This window comes from Semicossyphus pulcher, unplaced genomic scaffold (assembly GCF_022749685.1).
Source record: "Semicossyphus pulcher isolate SPU_LCO1_2020_fin unplaced genomic scaffold, fSemPul1.0.p SCAF_7, whole genome shotgun sequence".
In the NCBI taxonomy this organism is placed as follows: Eukaryota; Metazoa; Chordata; class Actinopteri; order Labriformes; family Labridae; genus Semicossyphus; species Semicossyphus pulcher.
This window is the reverse complement of record NW_027211748.1, coordinates 14,074,049-14,098,531: the sequence shown is the minus strand read 5'-3', so window position 1 is coordinate 14,098,531 and position 24,483 is coordinate 14,074,049. Positions and strand designations below refer to the sequence as shown.

At 41.0% G+C, this 24,483-nt stretch overlaps 4 protein-coding genes across 4 annotated transcripts in view; 1 reads left to right on the top strand and 3 right to left on the bottom strand.

The window, feature by feature from the left end:
* Positions 1-4,922: 4,922 nt before the first annotated feature.
* On the bottom strand, positions 4,923-10,386 carry ube2v2 (ubiquitin-conjugating enzyme E2 variant 2). The gene is made up of 4 exons (XM_069684510.1): positions 10,348-10,386; positions 6,194-6,342; positions 5,960-6,085; positions 4,923-5,778 (listed from the first exon to the last, which is right to left on the bottom strand). The coding sequence occupies exons 1-4, from the start codon at positions 10,361-10,363 to the stop codon at positions 5,632-5,634; spliced, it is 438 nt and encodes a 145-aa protein (XP_069540611.1). The 5' UTR covers positions 10,364-10,386; the 3' UTR covers positions 4,923-5,631.
* A 1,540-nt stretch (positions 10,387-11,926) lies between these two features.
* mcm4 (minichromosome maintenance complex component 4) lies at positions 11,927-20,008 on the bottom strand. The gene is made up of 17 exons (XM_069685169.1): positions 19,976-20,008; positions 18,922-18,996; positions 18,637-18,795; positions 18,364-18,527; positions 18,119-18,220; positions 17,938-18,033; positions 17,348-17,443; positions 17,060-17,198; positions 16,642-16,862; positions 16,391-16,511; positions 15,243-15,502; positions 14,582-14,947; positions 14,358-14,485; positions 14,034-14,241; positions 13,669-13,897; positions 13,271-13,404; positions 11,927-12,520 (listed from the first exon to the last, which is right to left on the bottom strand). The coding sequence occupies exons 2-17, from the start codon at positions 18,980-18,982 to the stop codon at positions 12,425-12,427; spliced, it is 2,580 nt and encodes an 859-aa protein (XP_069541270.1). The 5' UTR covers positions 18,983-18,996; positions 19,976-20,008; the 3' UTR covers positions 11,927-12,424.
* A 2,392-nt stretch (positions 20,009-22,400) lies between these two features.
* Positions 22,401-23,832, top strand: cebpd (CCAAT enhancer binding protein delta). The gene has a single exon (XM_069685575.1). It carries the CDS (start codon positions 22,612-22,614, stop codon positions 23,500-23,502), a length of 891 nt encoding a protein of 296 aa, XP_069541676.1. The 5' UTR covers positions 22,401-22,611; the 3' UTR covers positions 23,503-23,832.
* A 114-nt stretch (positions 23,833-23,946) lies between these two features.
* spidr (scaffold protein involved in DNA repair) overlaps positions 23,947-24,483 on the bottom strand; it is a 35,486-nt gene continuing 34,949 nt past the window's right edge. Inside the window, exon 20 of the mRNA XM_069685110.1 lies at positions 23,947-24,460. Within this exon, the coding sequence (XP_069541211.1) occupies positions 24,341-24,460 (120 nt within the window). The 3' untranslated portion in view covers positions 23,947-24,340. The remainder of the gene's footprint in view (positions 24,461-24,483) is intronic.

Sequence of the window (24,483 nt, the reverse complement as noted above, 5' to 3'; positions counted from 1 at the left end):
GGATAAAATACGAAAGGGAGAACCACATTCTCTAGCTTATTTAAAAGTTAATGTAGATCAGAGCAACATTTGATTTCAAGCCTGAAGGTGGCTGCTCACTGCCCAGACAACGCCCAACTCACCTCAACATTCTAAAGTTGGCAGTTGCTGGTTCTTTAGAATGTTCCGGAAACCAACTGCCAGACATCAACTGACAGGACGGACTTTTGTTGACTGCTTTTTCTAATTTAAGTTTTTGCTTTATTTTACGTACTGATGGTCCGCACGCAGGGAACGCACTGTCAGAATATTGCGGTTTGTTGGGAAAAGGCGGATATTGGTCTACGACTCCACCAAACCCAACTGGATTATGTTAAACTCCAACAACTCAATCCAACCAACACCAACTGTCGGGTCCGTGTGCACCGACAGTTGGTGTTGGTTGGAGTTGCTTGGCGTTTGTCTGGGCAGTGTGCAGCCACCTGACATGCAAGCTAAATCAACCAGCACGGTCTGATTTTTCTACCAAATCTCTGTTAGTATAATCTACAATGTTTGTTAGAAATACACATAAACTTGCACATGTCAATCTATTTCATACTAACAATATCAAACAACTATATATAATGTGAATGGGGTAACTCAGTAGCTACCAACCTCAGAGTTGCCCCAGCTCTACAGAGCATTTTAGCATCTTTCAGCTCATTGCTTAGATTTGGTTCAACTGGACTCGCTAACCACCCTTCTCAGTGTTGTTTCAAGCACGAGTGTTTAATAAAGCCACTATTTCAGAAAACAAAAAAATCCTATCCAACTCTTCCTGCTAAGCATCCAACAGCAAACAGACACAGTTAGCAAGGAGCTGATGAACATTGCTTAGCATTATTCAGCTAAAGGACGACATGATTCCTTAAGGAGATGCCAAACAGAGCTTAACGAGAGTTGATATTGGACTTAACTTCCCCAGGTGGCCAGAAACTAGATAATAAATGCATCTAAATGCTAATGTTACGGCATCTGACTTTTTGCTAACAGTACACCCGATGAGCTTTATAAAGTAATAACATATTAAGGTCGTATTTACATCTTGTTGCAGATCCACTAAGAAGCCAAGAAATCTGTTAATGCAGGTTTAAAGACAAACATCTCATCACTGAGAACAACCTCGTCACTGGTTTAAACCCACTATCGACCGCAGGGAGCTATCATTGAAGCATATAGCTCTAAATTGCAACTGCAGCATATAATATAGATAACACTAGAGCCGCTAGTATCTCAAAGACAAAGTTTTTTGTGGGATTAATACCAATAAGGGTACTAGTTCCTTAAAGTAACAATCTCAAACTTTTTCATTTAAATAAATGTCTGTTAAGTCACTATCTCTCACCGAATGAGTTAACACAATGGTGATTGAGCCTATGGCCCACTGATGAAAGCCTTTGCATTTGCAGTATATCATATTTTTATGGACTTGGTGTCTGTGGCGACATTCGCGGAAAAAAATCATGCGTTTTCCGTCACCCAGCAGTGGTTGGTCTGCCAGAGAGGGTAGACGGAGCTAAGCGGCTGCTTTTCCAGTCTCTGCAAGATTACCGGGTAAACAGTAAGCTACTATGGCTGAAAAAACAAAGAAAAGATCGATGACTACAGATACAACTTCAAATATCAAAAGAAAAAGAACAAACTCAATGCTCAGATTAAGTCAAAGAGTTTACAAACAAAAAACGAGGAAAATCAAGAGTTAGAACCATGACAAAGGAGCCAGCCATACACGACTGGTTAAATTGGGAAGAGTGCTCTACTAATTATTAGCTATCACCAGTGGGAGCACAAGAGCACAATAATTAAAATCTGTGAGGTTGTATTTTTAAGTTAAGGTTCTGTGATTCCAGCAACTGTATTGATTTAAGTTAAATTATTAGAAATCGCTGCAATTAATGGAACATCATCCTTGATAAAATTTGCATGCAAGTTACAATCATGTGTTTTCGGTATGTTTATCTTATAGTAACTTTATTGATGATGACACAACTACTTATTGAGTGGATTTGTTGGTAGTGTATTGACTTTTCACCGACACTTCTTCATCTTAAACAACTCCGGCATTTCTCAAACACATTTCTGTAGTTGTGTGATTTAATCTCATTTTTAAGTCACCAAACCTAAATTAAACCTTTCGTCACATTTGGTTATGTCTTTAATCTGAAACCACAGATTATACGGGCTCCCTTCTCTGTATCCTCCACATGTGAGTTATGACAAGGACTAGAGGAATGGTAACAAATGGGCTTTCTCAGGAAGACAGACACATTCTCCCTTAAGAGACCATAAAGAAGACAAAGCTTTTTACAGTATCAACAGACGCAAAACGTGACCCTTTGGCCCCGGGGGGGCAAAAGGTGAGCACTCTGGGAGCGACGGCCTGGTTCCAGCAGTCTGCCGGCAGCCGAGACGTATGTCCTCCTCTCCACATTCCTTCCCTTCTTAGATCACTGAACGGCTCTCCCTGGCTTCAGTCCCTTCAAACCCAAAGCAATATAACTCTTTATTTTTGCCCCGATGGCACCTTATAAAGAAACCAAAATAAACCGGGTGGTACAAGTGTAATAAACTCAGTAAGCCCCCAGTGTGAATTCAGCTGGTGCCTTTGTGCAGGTGCTCGAGTTTGAATTTCAGATTAGTCTGATGGGGCTGCAGGTTAAATAGTCAAGTAAGGATTTCCTACTTCCTTTCAAATGAGACTCTCAGAAAAAAGAGAAGTCATCGTGAGCAGAGGTTCAGAGAAGTCTGCTCTGGAAATACATGTGGTGAAGAAAGGGAATAAGCCTGTGTAACCTGGGGCTGTGTCTTTTATATTTGGGGGATGACTGTGCCGCTGAGTGAACTGGCTGCAACACAAGCCACTTCTGATTTCATATTCATGACTTCCGAGGGAGGAGAAGGGGGAAAACAAACAAAACACCAAGCAAAGGAGGAGAGTATGGCTGATGGAAGCTAGACCCATATAGTAACTGTCACATCTAGAAAGTCAGATCGTATCTTGCTCAGACTGAGAAAGAGCGAGGTCATCCTCCGCAGCAAACACTGACTCATCTCTCACACCCACATGCACATGCACACGTTGGAATCAGATAGCTTGCTCGCATTCACAGATTTAATGGCATCATAGTACAAGCACTGCCTCGGCAATCAATCAATGTACACAACCACGATATCCTCATGAGGACACGCAGGGACACCAGCAGAGAGCCTTTGTGACAGCGGCCTACAAAACAGCTTCCCTACAGCAAACTGCAAAAACACGTCACTTTTCTGAAGAATAACGACAGCGTGCACAAATGCAGCCTGAGAGCATCACAGCGGCGCTGCCTTTGCAGACAAGTCATGTCCTCTAAACAGAAGCTACTTCACAGAGACCTGCCATGGACAAGCATGAGGGTAGAGCGCCCTCTAGGGGACAGAGCAGCATTGGTTGGACATGAGGAGCAGTCAAGCAAATGCACATCAAAGCTCACTCTATGCAAATGTGGCTTGAAAATAGAAGTAGTTTAAAAAATGGTGACTTTTGATATGCAAATGTTGCAGATAGTTAATTCATACTATTCAGGGCATGCTTTCTTTCTCTATACAAGTTGCTGTATCACTTGAACTTATGCAAATGTTTAATATATATGCATATAAAGCACTAATGCAAATACAAGATGCCTTTGTGGTTGTGTTTATCTCCAAGTCAGCATTTTTTAGATTATATACAGTATGTTTACGTTTCTTCAGAGGGCATCTTTGAATCACCACTGCAGAGCTCTTGCCGTGCGTCTTACAGGGTGGGTCAACGCGTGCTCAATCCCGCCCCGACACAAGACAAGCTGCTGGGAGTCAGGCTCAGCTGCAGCCAGGGGAGATATATGGAGGTAGAAAACGGCCAGGAGGTCACTAACGTCGAATGTAGAAGCCATCGCAGTTCATCATTTTCAGTTGTGACACAGACAGACAGCCTTGAATGATTTTGAGGACACAGATTTATCACGAGGTGTGGTTGCTTACAAAGAGGTTCCAGCAGCTTTCAAAACATCAATCATTGAAATTATTTCACAATATTGGATCAATGTGACAAAATGGTGAAAAAGTGACATGATCTGATTGATTGGCAGCTGAACCGTCAATTGTCAATCCTTTCAAAATAAGAGGAGCCTCGTCCCAGTAGATACCATGTAAACTGCCCATATTACACTATTAGTCCTCCCTTACAGGCTGCCTACTCTCCAAAGCCATCACTGGATCAGTTTAGTCTTGCTTGTTTTAGGTTAAACAGGGATTGCATTTTTAATACAAAGATGCTTCAGCAATCTAATGTTTAGCAATAAACAATTATTTTAATCAAACAAACTGAGTGCACTAAGATAGATTACACCATCTGCAGTGAATTCCCTTTAAATGCCCATTTGGTTAATTAAACTTTATGAATAATCAAACAGCTGAAAAGCTACAAAAGGTCAGAGTCAGAGGGAACAGTTCCCTCACTTCTCACCACCACACTGGATATCTACAAGCAAATACTGTGCAGCGTTCACAGACTATTCAAGTAGGATAAGTGTAAAACATAAGGCGTGGATTGACAATCAATCATGAGGACTCAGGCGTGTTCCTCTGATTAATATAACACTAAGACTAAACTGCACGGTGGTATTTTGATTAGATCTTTCTAATGAGATGAAAAGTGCACAAGTCACATATCAAATATCTGCAGTGTGGTGTCACCCAGCAGCTTCATTAACCTGGTTTCCATTACAAGGCCCAACAGGGACAGAGAGAGCTTACTCACAACATAACACATGACTCCAGCTTCCAGCTACCAACACAAGTCAGCTGAGGCCCCCTTGTGGTGAGAACTGGGAGCTGCAGGTGTAGTTTGGGGGAGTCGAATAAGACTTGAGGCCTTGGGGTTTTTCGCAGACAGTGATTTTAATTTCAGAAAATCACAAGTTCATACACCTGCCATTTTCACTTGAAGTTAAATGCGAGGGTTTCAGAACAGAACAGGCTTCAACGTCTGTTACATGTCAAAGAGCTGCAGAACAGAAACATATTGGTATCGTGTCAAATACAGATATATATATATATATTTATATATATTTATTAAAAAAAATCTTCTTACCTTGTGACACTACTTTTAGACTACAGCCACAGTTCAATATTTAACAATCTGCATGATATTTCAGAAAACCTGCTAAGTTTGACTAACAACTCAAAAATGTGGCCTCTCTTTGACTAGGTATTAGTTACAGAACATGCCTTCGTACACATCTTGTTGTTTACTTCAGTGATCGATCATTTGAACATAAAACTACAGGGGCTCTGATACAGCCTCTGCGTGGCGTCATGCTTCCTTCTTCAAGCTGGAACAAGTTGAACATAAAAGTCATTGTCAAAGTAACTTTATTAAAGGCGGATAACTGTGATCTTGTAGTCTTGACTATCTACTCAGTGCTTAACTGCAGGGACATTTTCTTTTTCAATGAGCTATGTAATAAGAAAGTCCAATCTTGCTCTTGCAGATGATACTGTTGATGTGCGGAGTGAGCCTCTTGATGATTTTACACAATATTTCTAAGAGTAAGGTTTAAGACAGAGGGTCGAAACAATCCATAACGATTAAGTGCTGTAGGTTTGTCCTTCTGGTGGTTGTGGAAGCTTCATATTTTCTTTGCACAGCATTAGACGCCTTAACTCTTGAAGAACAATTTTAATGCTATAAGAATTCTGCCATTTTGCTAATATTGGTATGCTACGTGAATCCACCTGTGAGAGGAAACAAGAAAAAGACACCAAATCAGTCATTGTGACAGGACCGCTGACAGTGAGTTATTGCATGCATCCCATCCGAGCATCACAAACTGCAGAACAATTTTGGAGTCCTACAAACGACATGAGGCAGAGCAACACTCGTACATAAAGCTGTCAGATTTGTGATGACACTTACCACGCCATTGGAATTATTAATCCCATTCATGCTAATTTTTGTTACAAATCTAACAGTCGGGGCTGACTCGGGGTATCTGGGTCCACATTCCACTTTCAGGCTGTATATCCTGTTCTCATAAATGGTCTGAAAAAACAAGGAGTAAAATCAATGAAAGTATGTGTAATAATTTGTGTATTTTCTGTCTATTTTCCACTGGAATAACAGTCCACATGCTGAGCTGGCTGTGCTTACTCTCGCTGGTCCGATGATCATGCCTGTCCATCGTGTGAGAGTCATGTCTTCGTCATCCTCGAGGCCCCAGCTCACTGTGCCATCGCCTTCGCCCTTCTGCCCCTCTTCAAGCTCCTCCAACAAGCGAAAATTGCGTGGGACTGTAACTCCTTAAATAACATGATCACAATATGAATTACACAGCTTTGAAAGGATGACTGACGGTCAATATTTTTCCTACAGTTGACTGATAATACAATACAGATCCTGAAACCAACTTTAATTGATCTTACAACTACTAAAAACACAACAATAAGCCTTCATTATAACGACATGTGCACCGTTTAAAATCCCCCACAAACACCATCCTTCTACAGTCAAAACTAGAGCTCCGAACTTGTATGAAACGAGTGATATGACAGTCATCAGCAAATGAAAAAGTTCTGACACATTTGAAAAACTGTAGCTCAAATAAATGCTGTGAAATCAATTAGCCTTGAACAAAAAGGAACAAATATTTGCTTTCTTTTTTTCGACATGTACTTCTTCAGTAGGGATCAATGGACTGAGAGCCACAGGGTAGAGTCGTCAGAAAGCACATTGATGGTGCTCTATTCGTGGGATTCGTTAAAAGAAATAAAGAATCGTAAAAGACAATCTTTTTTCCTCTTAACCAGTTGGGGTTTTAAAAGTATAAGGACTTCTTGATCAACACAAATGAAAATCAAATGTTTATATGACAATCTCAAAAAATACCAAATGTGTGATGATACTGTCCGAAAAAGTTTTATGGAAACAAAAATAAAATAGTATGTGTTGTTTTTTTTTGTCATAATATGTCATGAGGTGAATGTCTTGTTTTTGACTGTTAAATGGACAAAACAAGCAACTCAAAATTACAATTTAAAAACTATTTTTTGCTATTCAAGACCAAAAGGTTTATTGATTCATCAACAGAATTACTGGCAGATAAGAAATTATCTTTTGTAAATCACAATGTACAACTATATAACAAGCAGAATATCCCTCTGAAACAATGTCTGACAAAACAAGACTTGTGAGAGATTTAGAAATTAAGACAGCTATTTTTACATCTCGATAGATTAAAAAATGAGGGATAAAAATATAAACTTGCAGACCTAAAATAGTTTTTCATTTTTGCTCTGAAATAGAAAGTGATTTTTCTCTGTTCATCAAAACTGATGCAGATAAACATTTATTTGGAATCATTACTTTTCTATTAAAGATGAATAAGAACCATAAACATGCGCAGCACAGGACTGGGTGAATTGACACAATGGATTGATGAGTCAGAACAACCTGGTCGATCTACTGTGGAACTGAATCTATGTTTAAATCTTTTCCTACAGACATTTACTAAAGTTATCTGTCACTGCTGAACATTGAAGCTCAATAACAAAACTCTGCACTCCTGACAATTCTTTGTAAACAGTCATGAGGTTTATACTGCTGAGTTTTACCAAATAGAACTGGGTACCATCCACACATCTTATGACCGGTGTAACAGCTGACTCAATAACAAGATCACTAAAAGTAGTCAATGTGTCCAGCTACTGGGAAAATGTTCAGACTTTGGCTTTACACAGCCTGACAGGCACTCAGAGGTGTAAATGATGAACCACTTACAGCTCATGACTGGAGGAGTGCTGAAGGTTGAGGGGACAGCACTTAAGTTAAACTGCTTGCTATTCATAATGACGACCCAGAAGACAAATTTACAGAAGGGGAAGTGAAAAGAGCTTTTTTTAAAAACAGGCACTGTGACTGAGACAGAAGAGACGCTGTGAAAACATCAAAATATCCCTGTCATCAAATCATTCATTTCAACTTACAGTCTCAGACAGTGTTTATCACAGTCAGCTACCACAAATCACTTTCAAAAATCAATATTTCACATCTAGTGTGCAATGGCAGCATTGATGAATTGTCTCTAGACTGGTCTATGACCTCACCCATTTTCACAAAAAGGCTTTTGCTGATAAGAAGTTAAAGATTTCCTTCTTAAAATCAAAGTGCAAACATGGCTAAGGGACAAATATACCTAGCTAATTTTAGCTCACCCCAGAGTTTTTGGTATCAGCATATGACAGCTGCCAAGTACCAATAAACCGCAGAACAGAAATGCTTCAGATACTAAGGCTGCACCACACTCATCATTAATCAACTTAATATTTTTTTAAGAGAGACGCAGATTATTTTGTCATCTACTAATCAAATCGATTCAGTGATGGCATATAGAAAGATTAGAAAGGGGAGAAAAATCCTAGAAACTAAAGTAACAATCAATTTTCCTGTTCTGTCTGACCTCCAGTCCAAAAATACAAAGATAATCCGTTAACTGTGATGTAAGAAAGTTACCTGGTTATCACAAATCCTCACTAATGACAAGCTGACTCATTAAATGTGACTTTGAAAAACTACTTATGATGGCAATCAATATATTAAGTTATATAACAATTTACAAATTAAGTGAATACATTTCATTCAGAGATAAGTTGATTATTAAATTTGCTGTTACTGTTGTACTGTAAAATGTCCCAGTCAACACATGGTCTCGGTCACATTTATTTTGAAATGCATAAAAAAAAAAAAACGTACATCAATATTTATCAGACTTTTTGAATTTACAAATAACTATATCAATATGGCCATACAACGTTTTCATCAGTCCGGAAGAGAGTACAATTTCAGTGCAAGCCCAAGCAGATGCACATTTTTAGGAAGTGAATACCTCCAACAAACGGGCCACTGATCTTGTTTGCATACGTTAGTATTGGTTGAAATATGCCTGGTTAGGAGCACTATTATGCATGAAGAAAGTTCAATTACTCAGTATGATCAGGCTCAGCTTCAGTTTGGGCCTCTCATTTATAATGATTACTTTTATTTTATTTTCCTGTATTGTTAGTCATCGCCCTGACCCTGTTCTCTTTTGGTACATTAAAAATAATTATAAAACAACAACGATAACGCTATAGCTATTTTTAAGTCTACCGGACTGTTTTCAGCTCATGTTATTTATGGCACATGTTACTTAAACCTTTCAAGGTTAAAATTAATCACCAGGTCGCGCCATGTAGTCCTAAAGTTTCGATTATGAAGTTTTATGAAGATTATGGTGTGTGATTAAAGGTAAGCAGAATTGGAAAATAATTATATTCGTGTAACAATGTTACTCTTATTAATTTCATTTGTTCTTTTCCACCTATAAGTCAGAGTTTTATTTTGGTAGTTTTAGAAACACGCTTCCTGCTGAGCAATCAGGCAGTCATTGGCTCCGACTATTTACTGAAACAAAGCGTGCCAACTATACCAACGTTTTATCAATCTATTACACTCTCGTCTCACCCTGTAGTATTTGACATCGACTTAATGTAAAAATAACAAGTTATTTTCTGCATAGATTCCTAGATATAAAAAGTAGAAATCCTTTAAAAAAATGACAGTAACGTTAGGGAGTGGAGTGCAACCGAGAGCGGCAGAGGGACGGGTCCCTGTGCTGTAACATTACTGTCACGGTCCTGCTGGTATAATGTGCTGGATTTAGTACAGTCGCTATCCCAACATAGCATTTACCTATATTAAATCATTCAGGTAAAAGACTAGTGTGGGGGGAATCTTGTGCCTGGACAGTCTTCGCAGATATTTTTAGATTTAATTCACTGAAGTGAGTTGCCAGCCGGACACATCGGCACGAGCTGCAGCGCGCGCTGCTGGAATATTCTAGCAGTTAGCACAGCTAGCTGGCACCGTCTGCGGTTGTTTACAATTTCCATATTAACGACCACTTACACACCCCACAAAACATTTACATTGCATTTTAGTACCTATGACGTTTACTTTGCGAATCAGCAAGTAAACACAAACAAAAGCTATGCTTATTACTCGAGCTATTTCAGCTAACTCACGGGGCTAGCTACCGTTATACGCTAGCTTAAGATAGGTTAGCCAACATTTGCTCCATGACATAGATGGCTCCCATGAAGATCACTGCTTTGTCGAGAGAAAACATTTGCGAATAAATGCAGTTCAGAGCTATTCCGTGAACATTTTCAGTGAGCAAATAGACACATTTGCTGATGGAGAAAACAGCACGGCCACAGCCTCGCCTGTACTTTGTGTCGCTATACTTGTTAGTTTTAAAGCACACAAACCTGAGGAGGCCGCCATCTTCTTCAGCCGAGTCCAGAAGCACACAGAGATGTGACGTCACGGCGGTTAAAACCACTGCAGGCTGCTCGGTTCACGCCTCAACTTTGCTTCTATGAATTCAGAGAGACAGTCAATACCACAAATAACATTAACTGACTCTAAGCCCATTGAAAACTGATGTTTCTGTTTAGTATTAACTGCAGCAACTTTAAAGTGAAATAGCAGTTTTTCATGGCATAGCCTGTACACTTTCTGCTTTTACATCACTTCATGTAAACTTTATATCTCTTTTCTTTTAATGGAAATTACACATTTGAACTCTTCTTCCCTTGCTATGGGTGTAGTTGGGTTCAAAGTTCCAATAAGGTAGAGGTCAGCAGCTTTTGAAGTACAACTGTAAGGCATGGATGTACTCAACGGTGCAGGTTTAAGCAGAGAAAACATGCTAATGTGCCTTTCCAGAGTAGAGGAATGTGACAAATCATTTTAAAGTGCATGACCAGTGGAAATAATGTAATAACATGGCCTTCCAGTAGAGAAAGTGTGATAATGTGCCCTCTAGGGTATTTAGTGGAGGGAATGTTGATGTTTATCAGAGTGCTGTTTATGATGCACTTAAATGGAGAAACATGGTGGAGGGCCCTGTCGTGTGTCCTCCCAGGGGAGAAAAGTGAAACAGTTAACTGAGTGAGGGTTCTTATGAGAAAATGATAATTTCATAAACAGTAATTAGAAATGGGTTTTGTAAAAATGAATTACCTTGTACCTAGTAGCTTATCAAGGTTAATGGATTCACTAAGAACTAGCTAGCAGTTAAAAAAGGTACATAACTGTTTGAAACACTTTGTGACTGTAACAAGTGTTTGCTGGAGACCGGAGTACTTATGGAAAATGTCCCAAGAAGGCATTTGGGTTTGAATAAAGGTTAATTGTGACTATAAAAATGGTAACATTGTCATTGTAAGACTGCAGCTGCCAAATGTTGTGGAATTCAGCTGGTGGTGAAAGAAAAGAAGCTTTAAAGTCAACACTTTACTTTTAGATCAAGTTTCATTGGTTTGAGGAAACATGAGGGTCTGGCCATGGCACAGTTGAAAAAAAGGTCAATTCATGGTTTCAACTGGAGATTGTATCTCCCAAAGTCTGGCTTTGTGACTTTAAAAATCACTTGAGGCAAACCGGTGGGATGTTAAGAATATAAACCTCTTATTCCCACCTTTAAGCTCTCAATCTCACTGACCCACTAGAAGGTTCAGAAGTGCAAACTCATGTCGTTGCAACCCTTTGACATCTTTCGAAGTTCCTTTTGAGAAGTGAAACTTTTCTATATTCCTAATATGTTGGCATAATAAGTTATGAAGTATGGTGTAGGTATGAAGACTACATATGTAGCGTCAGCAAAGAGCTAGAACAAACTGGAGCAGAACATGATATACTAAATAAATACTTGTACATTATACTGCCAGAGGGTGCAGTTTAAGTTTATTTCAACAACCTTTGAGACGCTTGTGGGAAAACTTCAACTAAAACTTAGAACTACTGAAAAAAAAGACTATTTCCAGGCAGTTTCAGTGAGCAACATTTTATTTTCTGCTCTATTAACAGGTAGTCAATATAAGCTACAATGACAAGTCAACCCAGCGGAAATAAGTACTCAATTTCCCAGAGTATTTAGACACCACATACAAAAAAACATTCAACTTTGCTTCAACTCAAACAAGAGAACAAACTTTCTGTGATAATGTACAAGTAGAAAGAAAAGAGCCGTTTACATATCATAGAGCACAGAAACAGCAAGAGCATTACTTGATAGGAGGCAACAACCTAATGAAACACAAGCACTTTTAAATATTATCTCTAATAATATCCTGAATGTGTTTTCTTTTCTTCATCACAGGAAGAGTCATGTGGTTATTATTCATCATGTCTTTGTATCCCAGGACATTCAAACATCTAATACACCAAGAAAACATCTGCTGGTTCAATCATACAAACTTTTTTTTTTTTACAGCATGAGAAAATAGGTCGACGCAGGGAAGGACTTAAAATTAAGGTCTGTACATAATTGCAGGGTGTGCCTTAGGCGAGGAGACGAACAGTCTTTCCAGTAACAGTCAAGTAATCCTCGTCGGCAAGAGATCGGAGAGCCTCGTCGAAGAGCTCTTTGGTGATCGCCTGGAAACAAATGAACAAAGGAGAAGTCATTAAAGGAAGTGGGTTGTTATTGATTAACATGCACAATGTATAACTTATTTGTTGTTGAAAAGATTGAGATACTCGCAGAGCTTTTGGTTTGCTTTAATTATATTGTCAACATTGTGGTCATGGTAAATTACAACCTCGTATTTGGTTTAAAAACGTTGTTTTTCTGATGCATGAATCCACATAGCCACAGCTTTAAAGGCTGTCTGCTCTTCCATATTCACTGCCAATATCTGACACACCAATATCTAATGAAGCATTACTGTATCTTACACCAAATTCATAGACTAAATTAATTTTAAACAAGACTAGGTCAAAACCTAGTATGTGGCTGACCGCATCAGGTCAATGTGCGCTTTTGAGGGCAATGTGTTACAAGGACTGTCCTTATGAGGCAGATTAAAACGTGTTTGAAAGCAGGTGTGCGCTGCGGACGTAGGTGAGGACTGCGGAGGAGCAGCCCCGCCTACTGCCCGAACAAAATATCCAGAGCCGTATAGAGAGAGAGTCGCGTCAGTGGAGGTCCAATATGCTCCATGATCCGCCATTGCGATGTCGCAACTCTCTCTCTCTCTCTCTCTCTCTCTCTCTCTCTCTCTACGGCCCGGCCGTCAGCCAAAAATGAAACTGTACCATCTCAGAAATTGAAAATGAAATTTGATCATTTGATCTCTTTTTCTGATACCAAAAGGTAGTCGAATGAAAGTCAAATAGCATATTTACAGTTTCAGACTGTCCTCTGAGGTCATCCAGCAGCTGCTGGTATTTCATGGCAGGTGTCTTTCCCTTTGCCTGGATCAGTTTCCTCAGGGCCTGAGCAACCTCCTCCTTACGCTTGCGGGCGGTGGCACTCATACCTGGAAATAAAACATGAAAACACATTAGGGATCATAATAGATTCATCTTCAGTTTATTTTGATTGCTTGTTTAGGTCAACAGCTTATGTATCCTGTTTCATCCTACTTTGATGTTCACATAAACATCATATAAAGTCCCATTATAATAAGATTTTAGACAGCGCATCCCTTTCAGTATTAATTCTCTCGCATCACATATTTCCTCCATAAAAAGTTTCTATTATTCTAAATGCCTTTCACAGGTAAATATTCAGCGTTACAAACCTGTTGTGAGAATAGAGATGTCAACAAATCCCGTTCTGGGGTCAGTGGCCGACTGTTTGAGGGCCTCTCTGTGCAGCCTCTTGGCCTCCTCCACGTCGATGGTCTCCACTTTCTCAGAGAAGCGCACTTTGGCGTGGGCCTCTGCCAAGCGGATCAGGGACTCCAGCTGTCTGGGGTAGGCGGACACCATCCCACGACCACTGCCTATCTTCCTCATGTCCACATAAGCCTGAGGAACAACATGCACAAAGGTCACCTTTTTATTAAATATTGCGTGGTTGTTTAACCCTAAAATAAACCAATGAGAATCCTTATTTGAAATATTCAACACAAGACAAATATTTTGTGGAAAGTCTTTGACAAACCTCAATGAGGGCCTGGCTGGCCTCCTCACTCAGCCTTGGACTGATGTATGTCCGTGCGTATGCAATGTAGTCCTTCAGCACGGTCATGTCGAGGAACTCCTCCTCTATCTGCTCCTCGCTCTGGTAGTACAGAGACACCAGGTGGTGGGCCAGCCTGCGGTCGTAGGCCTCATCTTGAGGATCCAGCATCAGGAAGATGAGGTCGAACCTGATGGATGACAATGTTTTGTTAGATACAACCTAACGTATTCCTTTTGATAATGAAAGACAGAATCATTCTATATCAGGTGTTTCAGAGCGATTGTTCTGCCTGTATGTGCTCACCTGGACAGAAGGGTGTGAGGCAGCTGAATATTCTCAATCGTGGTCTTTTTGGGGTTCCACTGAGATTCAATGGGGTTAGCAGCAGCCAACACAGCCGTACGAGCGTTCAGCTGGCAAATAATTCCAGCCTGCAAAAAGAGATAAAAGATAAGAATTATCATCTATCATCCTTTTTAAGTTAAACAGGTTTAATCTCCTCATCTGTTTTAACTTGTTGAACCCACCTTTGCAATGGAGAGGGTCTGCTGCTCCATGACCTCGTGCAGCACCGAGCGCGTGCTGTCGCTCATCTTGTCGAACTCGTCGATGCAGCAGATGCCGTTGTCGCTCAGCACCAGAGCTCCGGTCTGCAGGACCAGCTGCCTGGTCTCTGGGTCCTTCATCACATAGGCGGTGAGACCCACAGCGCTGGAGCCCTTTCCCGACGTGTACTGGCCGCGGGGCACCAGGTTGAAGACGTACTGCAGCAGCTGGGACTTGCTGGTGCCGGGGTCTCCGCAGAGCAGGATGTTCACCTCTGCGCGGAAGTTTCCCCGGCCGGTCTGACTGAAGTCCTTACGGGTGCCGCCGAACAGCTGCAGGAGGATGCCCTGGAAACAGAGGGGGGAATAAAAACTATGATAGATAACAACTCTTACAGGCATCATAATGGTAATAATAACACCTGTGCTTTTCCTGCGATGACGAGGTAAAATGTCTGCTGTGAAAATGTCTGTTAATCCAGTGAGCCAGTAGGCATTAAACAGGGCACTGGAATTAGCACACCTACTTACCAACTTTACCTGGTTTCCCTTTTGTAATATAACAAGATATCTGCCATGACAATCAGTGCACATGACTGCCCTAAAAACATTTGTGTTACTAACTGATTTTGCTTCCACACACCTTCTTGATGTCCTCATGCTCATAGATGCTCGGTGCGAGAGCAGAGGAGAGGCGTTCGTAGACGTCTGGTTTGGCTGCCAGTTCCTTCAGGGTCTGCACTCGGTCCTCGGTGAAGAGCTTCTGTTCGGCGTCCTCGTCCATACCGTGCAGACGCTTCTCGTCCGTCTTACGGAAGTGGATGGCATCGATATGAGTTTTGTAAACAGACTTCACGTTGTTCTGACGCGGGTTGACGCGCATGGGCACCGCTCTGTAGACACCTGCAGGGACAATTAGGAAGCTGTTAGGATGTCTAATGAAAAGGGTGAAAACGTGGACCAATTAACTGTCCTTGTAAGTATGAGCTCTAGAATAACTTTGATAATCATTAATTAAAGGGATAGTTCAGTTTGTTTGAAGTGGGGTTAGACAGTTATACGCCTGCACCAATCATTTTTCTGTTGAGGATTAGGCGAAACCAACGCCGAATGATCCAGCTGGACTCTTGCTTGCTAGCCTAGCTTCTGTGCCGGCACTCCTTCCAGTTTCTAAACACCGGGGCCGTGCTGACCAGCATCCACTGTATGTAGTACACTTACTGTTGATAAGTATCTCATTCAACGCCACTTCAAACAAACCGAACTATCCCTTTAAGTTAAACGGCAAAAGACTTGGTGGCCCAGGCTAGGGATGCACCGATACCGATACCAGTATTGGGCGGTATCGGAGCTTAAGTACATGTACTCGTACTCGTAAAACTATGACGAGTACCGCACCCGAATACCACTTTACGGCTTGATGTTAGCCTCCTGTTAGTTAAGCTGGTAGGCGGAGGATCACAGTTGCATCATTATGTCTATTTACTTTGCTAGTCAGAAAGTGAGGAACATCTGATGAAAATGAAACATGTTTTTAAAGTCGTTATGAGAATTGTAATGATATTATTAAGTACTCATATCGGTACTTGGCAAGTACTCAAATGTAAGTACTTCTACTTGGTCTAAAAAGAAGTGGTATCGGTGCATCCCTAGCCCCGGCTTCTCAACTTTGAGGTGTATAGCCATAAAATAATTCAACTATTCTAACAATATAAACTCACCTTTAAAGCAAAATTTTGAAATTCTCATTTTAGCTTTTAAATTCAGTTGTTGAGATCGTGGAAATCTCACCTGTTATGTTGATACGGTCTCCCGGCTGCACCTTATCCACCAGGTCATTATGAGCGTAGACGATAGTTGTGTGAGGCGTCTGTCCAGCCGGCATGTCTTCAGGAGACTCCTGAATTTTAACCTGTTATAAAACAAGATCGATGAATGAACACATTTCATAATCACTACTTAACATATTCCAGCATAAGGTGTCATTGACTGTCACCAATCTGCCCCCGTTACCCGCCCCCCTGAACCCCTCCGACTCTCACCATCTGTTTGTCTGAAAAGACAGAACGATTGTGAACGAGCGCCAGGCTGTGGGTGGTGTTGCAGTGGCGACACACAGCCGGCTCAGCAATGCGCCCGCGATCCACCTCCACACGGGTGCTGAAGGCGCACACCTGGCACTGGAAAAACGCCTCCTGCATCTCAGGGATCAGCTGCGAGGTGCGGATCACCATGCCGCTGATAGTGATCAGCTGATCGATGTCTGTGTGGGCAACACAGAAGGCACACAGCAGCTTTAGCCTGAAGCTGATATCTCACATTTTGCCAAAGCCAGGAACAATATTCACAAAAATCCCACACTAAATATGGGATGGAATATCTGGGTATGGTCGTCCTAATAAGTGTGATTTCACTTTGCAGACATCCGGTGACACGGGGTTCATTAGTGAGTCCACACACCTTCTGGGTTCAGGCTCCTCATGTTCCTGGTTTTCAGGGCGTTGTAGGGGCGGACCTGGATCTGGAACTCCAAGATGGAGTCTGGGAAACGCTCAAAGAACAGCTCGTTGACTGCCATGTCGAAGGTTGGGATGACTTCCTGCAGAGGGAAAAAAATGCTTGTCACTGTCAATAATCCACAGGAGACTTAAAGTATTCTTTAAGGACAACTTTACTTTATCTAAGAATGTATATGAAAAATGTGTCCAAACTGACTTGAAAATACTAATACTAAAAATGGGACATTACCTGTGGGTAACAGATGAGCTGCCTGTAAAGTTCTGCATCGAAGGACTGCACATGCAGACAATTCACACTCAGCACTGGATCACCAACAACGCTGATCTGTGAGACAGAAAGATCAACGTTAGTCGGCTCACATCTCATATTTTCTGTGATGTTTAGACATAAATCATCATTGTATGGTGGCAAGAGTCTGACTTAAGAATAGAGTGGCCTAAAAAGTACCACTTGTAGCCCTTTCCCATGGAAATTAGCGCACTGACGCAGATTTTTTTCAGACCTGTGAAGATCTACTTATAAATGCTGATTGTCTCTTTTCCCATTGCCAGTGGAGTATACTCCTTTCGGCCTCTTTTCTGCTGCGTCACCGTTTGATGTCACACACGCAACCAAAACAGGGTTAGCAAACAGTGAAGCTGTTACGGTGGTTAGGTCTTTATTAGAGCTATTACTCCTTCAGTCTGTGTATCAAACTCCCTGGTCTGAACACAGATTGTAGCCTTTGCCACTAAGCAAAAAAGCCGGGTGTTAGCTGTTTTTTTGACCAGTGGGAAAGCAGCTTTAAACACAATGAATAAAACAAACGAGTACACTACCTCTTCCAGCTTCTGCATGTACAAAGGCTCGTTCAGGTCCAGACCAGCGTTCTCATCTTCGGTGGACGTTGGGTCGATGAATCTCTGAAGGAACCTCTGAAAGCAAAATGAAACAAAGAATGTAAACTCTTCTAAACTAAGAATCACGAATATTTAATAAAGTGTAAATGAAAATTCATACCTGAAACTTCTCCTTGCAATTTCCAACATTGACATCAGTCCCCCAGATCACCAGTCTCTGGCCTGCGTTTGCCTCGCTGGCGACGGTACCGTCAGCAGTTGGCTGCAACATAACAGGAAAAAGTTTGTCAACATCATTTTCTTTACTTTTAGTTTTATGCTAACTGTCTTCTCCGTGTTTATTCAATTACAATAAACGACCGAGACAATCTAAACAACGTAAATATTTTTGACTCCTTCACTGACCGGCTCAGACTGAAGATCAACTTGTTTTGCCTTCCTGACTGACCCCAGATCAGGACGCTGTCTGGCTGGGGTGCCACGCACTCCACTGCGCGGGGTCCCTTCAACCCTGGAGCTGGGGGTCCCGTACATCAGAGGAGAGCTCATGTCCACTTCATTAGGTTGGACTGTAAAAAAGAGACCAAGAAGATAAAAAATGTCAATCAATTGTCAAATCAATTGAATAAAAACAAAATCAAAACAGCCCAAATTCTGCACACTTCACGTGCTCTGTACCTGAGGGACGTGGGCTAGAGAACAGAGAGGTGTCCTGAGGGGCTGCTGGACTGAGGATGTCGGTGGCCGGGGAGGTGGGCATCGGCATGAGGTCCCCAGCGGAGGAGTCCTGGCCTCTGCGCCTCTGAGAGGGAGGGGAGATGGGACCCTCACTGCTGGCTGCAGATACACATGACAAAAATAAGTTATTAACTGTATATACAGACACAGTTGTGGAAACTGTTGAGGATACAGGTTCTTTACATAAGAACACAGAAAAAGTCAATTGAAAGAAAATGAACGTACGTGTGGATGGGTTGGTGGCCCTTCCACGTTTGCGGCCAGGAGTTGATGTTGGGGAAGACATAGTTTCTGGAATATCTAAACATTAAATGGATAAAAGTTAATTAATATGAAGCAAAAAGAAAGGCTGGTATAATATTTACCTACAAGTAACACAAAAACTGCATTTTCTCATGAAGGCTTTTTAACATTACTACTTGTGGATTGACTTCACTTTCTGATGAGGGTTTTATCGAGAAGCCAAAACTTATTTGACAATCTCAAATGTTTCCCTGCCCACCAAGAGCAAAATGGAAACTTTGTTTGCCCTGAGTAACATATCTTTCTTCAACTTTCAGAACCCCCAATTAATGAAGACCCAATCCTGTGAGTAACATCAAAATGAGATATGTTAATACTTTAAATTTAATTCACATCAATGTATTTATTGTATGAATAAAAACATACTATTGTCCAATTATTTGATAATGATTAAGAGTTTGTAGGCTTTGACACCAGTTTTAACAAATACTCTAGTTCACCATTAGGGATTTACTTTGTGTCATATCATAAGTTTTCCATAAGCTGCAATTAGCGGACTCCTGTTTATACTCTCCCCTTTAACACTCATGCTATGAAAAATACCAATAAGTTACAGTTTAAAAGGGAAACTACTGTCTACTGGCATCACTCAGCCAACTAGAAAACTGCCTACCCTTACGAGTTAACAAAACAATAAATTTACAATCAATTATTTGGAATAAAACTTCACTCACGTCTTTTATTCTTACTTCACCGTTACTTATAACGTAACTGTTCAATATTTGGAAGTTTTTGCTACTTTTTAAGGCTTCTGCTCAGTTGACAATAACCACCATTTGACATGTGGCTGCAGAGGAAACAATAAGCTGCTCTTACATGCACTGTTTGACCTAATGTAACGCTAACAAATGATTTTGCTAATAAAATTATTGATGCGCAATCAGCAATAAACGTGTGTTATAACCGAAACATTGAATTAATCAAGCGTATCAATAAGTTAAGAAACCATAAGTTCAGTAAATTAAGTGTATTTTACCTCTTCTTCTGTGTACGTCTGAGTGCTGCAGATCTGGCGCGAAACTGCGGGTGACGTAGATTTCGCGGGGAACTTTGGACCAATAGCAGGCCAGGAGAGAAATTTACCTTCCGGGCGATTGCTTCCGTGCAGAGGGGGGTTCATGTTGGATTTCAGCCGTTGTGACTTTAATTAAACATAATGTCGTGTCTTAATACATTACATCAATATATCAAAACACAACAAAACTACCTATCTTCTCTATAATATTCTTAAAATACAATGTGCCGTCATCCGCGTAGTCTCAACGTTATATATATCCCCTGAGCTGTTTTGGTTTGGTCCGACAGTAAAAGACCTTTTTTTTTCCCTCCCCATGCGATTCTTTATTGAAAAACTTAAAAAATACAATATTAACAGAAACCAATCCTAAGGCTGGGAATCCTTAAATATAAATAAATTGATGAAATAAGTGAGATTAGAATATTAATATTTACACCTAGTATAAATAAATAGGCAAATTACCAAGTTAAATAGTTTTATACTTACTAAATACTGTAAATATTAACAAATTAGTTAAGATGATAAAAGATCAATAATATATATATATAATGATATATATAGGCTTGCATCTCCAATAGTAGTAGTATCATTTTGTCTGTTTGCCTGTTTTAAAAAAGACTCAATTCTCCTTTTTCATCCATCATGAGCGATAATTTAATACTAAAATTATAATAAATGTAATGATAAATGATTAAATTGTATTTCATGACATTGTTAGCCTATGTTATGTTGCATTCCTTTAGCTTTATTTGGTGAAAACTATGTGCTAACAGAGTCACAGGAAGTTTTTTTATTTATTACTTAACCTTTGCTGCAATTGCGTTCATTGACCACCAGGGGGCGCAGTTTTCATTTGAAACGGGCTTAGACAGCGGAAAAATACAACAAACTTCCTAACAGGAAAACACAGGAGCGTTTCCGAGAAGTGTCTGTACATGTGTCCCTTAAGGGGGCTGTTAAATGATAAGATAAATGTACAGATAAGAAACATATTGTGCGTCACCTTACAGTGTCATCGACCACATTCAATTCATCAATGTATCTATCTATCCATCTATCTCTAATATAATATCATTGTATTATTAAGTGTACTAATGTTAATAGAAGTTTTTCTGATATATAAAAAATTCTATAAAAGACATAAAGATACATTTACAACTCTGTCTATAGTAAAATGTAAATTAAGTTAATAATAAAATATTCGTTCTTGCATGTATGTTTAATGTGCAGCAACAGTTTGGCTTGTGTATAGCTCTCACCTGTGTATAGCAGGCATAGTGTATGTTTAAGTTTGCTTGCTTGTGAAACTTGTAATCTTTGTTTAGGTGTGTGTCCGGTTTGGTATCCGTCATGATAGACATGATAAAGATGACATAATGATAATGCTGGTTTTGTTTAATATCCAATGTTAAATAACATAAAAAGCATACATTTATGATAAATAAATACCTGTAAGTTGATTGATCAGTGTTAAAATACTTGTCCAATAACACTGATAACTTTTAATACATTTAAATCAGTTCATTTCCCTTAACCTGAACTGTCAGATATCACCATTCAGCATGTGTGTACTACTATGAATGTAACGAAGGCTTAAAAAGAGGCTATGTTGCTTTTGCTTTAGGTTGTACATTGGACCAGTTTTGGGACGGTCGTTTATAGGCCTGGTGACTGACGGCAAATTAAACCTCAAACATAAATACTTAGTGAAAGGTAAATAAGAAATAGAGAAGTATGTATTGTAAATGCATCACACACTATTTTGTGTATTTCACCACTTTTGAAACCGGTGGTGGAGAGCAACAAACTACATTTCCCCAAATACTATCTTTAAGTTATATTGTAAGCTAATGTACTGGAGTATTTCCAATTGCTACTTTATACTTACATTCTACAACATCTCAGGTGGAGATATCCACTGCATCTATCTTACTTTTCGGATTAAGATTTTTTTTAAAAACAAGGTCAGTTCATGAAATATTATGTATTGCTGTACAGATAATACCTTGCTCTATCCTTTAACGTTATGAATTCAGAGGCTTCTTTTCCTAATGGAGTATTTTTACAGTGTAATATTGCAACTTTTACCTCAGTTATTGATCTAATTACATTAATGGAGCTTGGGAGGGGAGAGAAACTACACATAAATCCCAAACACCAAGAGCCTTAAGTATGTAAACAACTCAGAACCATTCATACAATCGTAGTAAGGAGTGGGTGGCACGAGCAACACGCCCTTCTCTCCTCAAATGGGAAGTTAACGGACACCACGTGACCCCCGTTTTGACTTGACTGGCTCGTGAGAGGGCGGTGCGTGTGACGTCAGCGCGGAGACGATACAAAACACTCCGCGAAAGTACAGATGCCTCAGAGAAGTGACAAGAAGTGATTCAGAGTTTGTGAAATGACAGGACCCCTGACAGTCAACACCCACGGATAAAAAAAGAAGCTTAAGAAGTTTTTTTAAGGCGCCTTCTTTGAACGAAAGCGAAGCCGCTACAGAGTGACTGTGTGCAGAGAGCTGTCACATCTGTGGGTTACACTTTACCAAGTTTATTTCTTTCATAACCCACGTGGACAATTCATCAGGGTTCATGTGTGACATATACAGCCTGGACTCTCATTGCGTGTCTCCACAATGCAACATGAGTTGGGCGATGGAGCCTGCTAACTTCTACGAGAGCAACAAGCTGGGCGGCCCGCAGCAGGGGCTCTGCAAGCCGGGCAGCAGGAGCGACACTGCGGGCGAGGACGGCACCATGATGGAGCTGAGCACCGCTTCTGCAATGTACGACGACGAGAGTGCCATCGACTTCAGCCAGTACATCGAGTCCATGACAGCCGTGCCCAACCTGGAGCTGTGCAACGACGAGCTCTTCCTCGACCTGTTCAACACTGTGAAGCAGGAGAAGGCGGATTTCTACAACATGCAGAGCTCCGTGCTGCCAGGCAGCATGCAGCAGCAGCAGCAGCTGTCAGCCGCATACACAGCGGAGAGGAAGGCGGACAGCGGGTTGGATAAGGGGCCGTACAGTGCTCCTATCAAGCAAGAGTCCGACTGGAGTGACAGCGACATGTCTTCATCCCTGCCTTCCCAGATCGAGACCTGCGCCCAGACCTCTGTCAGCCTCCCCACAGGGCAGCCCACTCCTCCAACCACCCCGGAGCCTGTCTCCAGCGTCAGCTCCGCCAAGTCCTCCCCGAGGAAGATGGGAAGGGAAAAGGGGAAGAAGTCGGTGGACAGGTTCAGCATGGAGTACCGTCAGAGGCGAGAGAGGAATAACATTGCAGTGAGGAAAAGCAGGGACAAAGCTAAGATGCGCAACATGGAGATGCAGCATAAGCTGATTGAACTGAGCTCTGAAAACGACAGACTTCATAAAACTATCGAGCAGCTAACCAGAGAGCTCACCGGCCTCCGAGATTTCTTCAAGCAGATGCCCAACTCGTCCTTTGCGGGCTCCTCGAGTGCAGAGAGCCGGTGACAGATTATTTACTCTGTGGACTGAGTTTCAGGAGACATACCTCAACAGACATTTCGTTTTTTACCATCTGTACCAGATGTATTTTAAGCTTACCATAATGGCACTGGAAAATATATGTTGTTGCTGCCATATTTTTTGTGGGATTTTTCTCCGTATTAAATTATTTTACCACTGCATTTACATGATGTTATTATACCTGATATGGTACATGTTTTATAATTCCAAACTTTGTATAAGAGCCAGAGCATGATCTTTTATATAGTTTGTATGAAACCTTGAAAACATTTTGTTTATGGAATCTATAATAAAATCGCTGAAAAGGTGAAGAAACATTCTGGTCTGTGAGTAGTCTTTGCACATAAAGGTTTTGTTGAGGGAGATTGTTCACAAGAAAGTGCAACAGGAAATAGAGAGTAGAGTCAGCAAAAAATACAGCTTTATTGACAGTGTCAGTAATCTCACACACAGAGGTAGAGTGGTTGGGTGGTTGGTTTTAGACCACTTAGAAAAATGTGTTTACAGCCAAGAGACCTGTTCAAAAAGTCACAACCCATCTATGCACCACGTGGGCTGCTTTGACAGACTGCATGCCACTGGTCTACCCTTGGGCTGTCAACTCCTGCTCTACAGGATCACATATCATTAACACAAACAAGACCTTGTCTTCTTGCAGTCCTGTCGACTTCAGCACAGCCTGAAGCTGTCAGGGAGGCCTTCAGAGGGGGTTTGAGGACAGAGGAGGCTGCAGTGGCTCAGTCCAAGGCCTAGTGTGCAGATCTGTGGAGCCAGCTGAAGCCTGAGGATTGATATCATTAGCCTACTTGTCCTGACGGCAGCTTCAGAGGCAGATTTCTTCCAGGCCGATCCAGAGGGCAGGTTTCCTGGTGACGACTCGGACGTAAGCGGCGAGGGGGCCCACCTCTTTTCCCAGGACATTCTCTACATCGTAACCTAGGAACTGAAACAGACCCAGCATCAAAA

What these genes read in the sequence shown, in the direction of transcription:
- ube2v2 (XM_069684510.1), bottom strand. An exon ending in TGATCATCGGACCAGCGAGA is followed by an intron (nt 6,086 to 6,193) that starts GTAAGCACAGCC and finishes TTGTTTTTTCAG; the next exon opens with ACCATTTATGAGAACAGGAT. An exon ending in TTAATAATTCCAATGGCGTG is followed by an intron (nt 5,779 to 5,959) that starts GTAAGTGTCATC and finishes TTCCTCTCACAG; the next exon opens with GTGGATTCACGTAGCATACC.
- mcm4 (XM_069685169.1), bottom strand. Translation starts at nt 18,982, where the DNA reads ATGTCTTCCCCAACATCAACTCCTGGCCGCAAACGTGGAAGGGCCACC. An exon ending in AGCTCATCTGTTACCCACAG is followed by an intron (nt 17,199 to 17,347) that starts GTAATGTCCCAT and finishes TTCCCTCTGCAG; the next exon opens with GAAGTCATCCCAACCTTCGA. An exon ending in AGACCGTATCAACATAACAG is followed by an intron (nt 15,503 to 16,390) that starts GTGAGATTTCCA and finishes TTGTCCCTGCAG; the next exon opens with GTGTCTACAGAGCGGTGCCC.
- cebpd (XM_069685575.1), top strand. Translation starts at nt 22,612, where the DNA reads ATGTGTGACATATACAGCCTGGACTCTCATTGCGTGTCTCCACAATGC.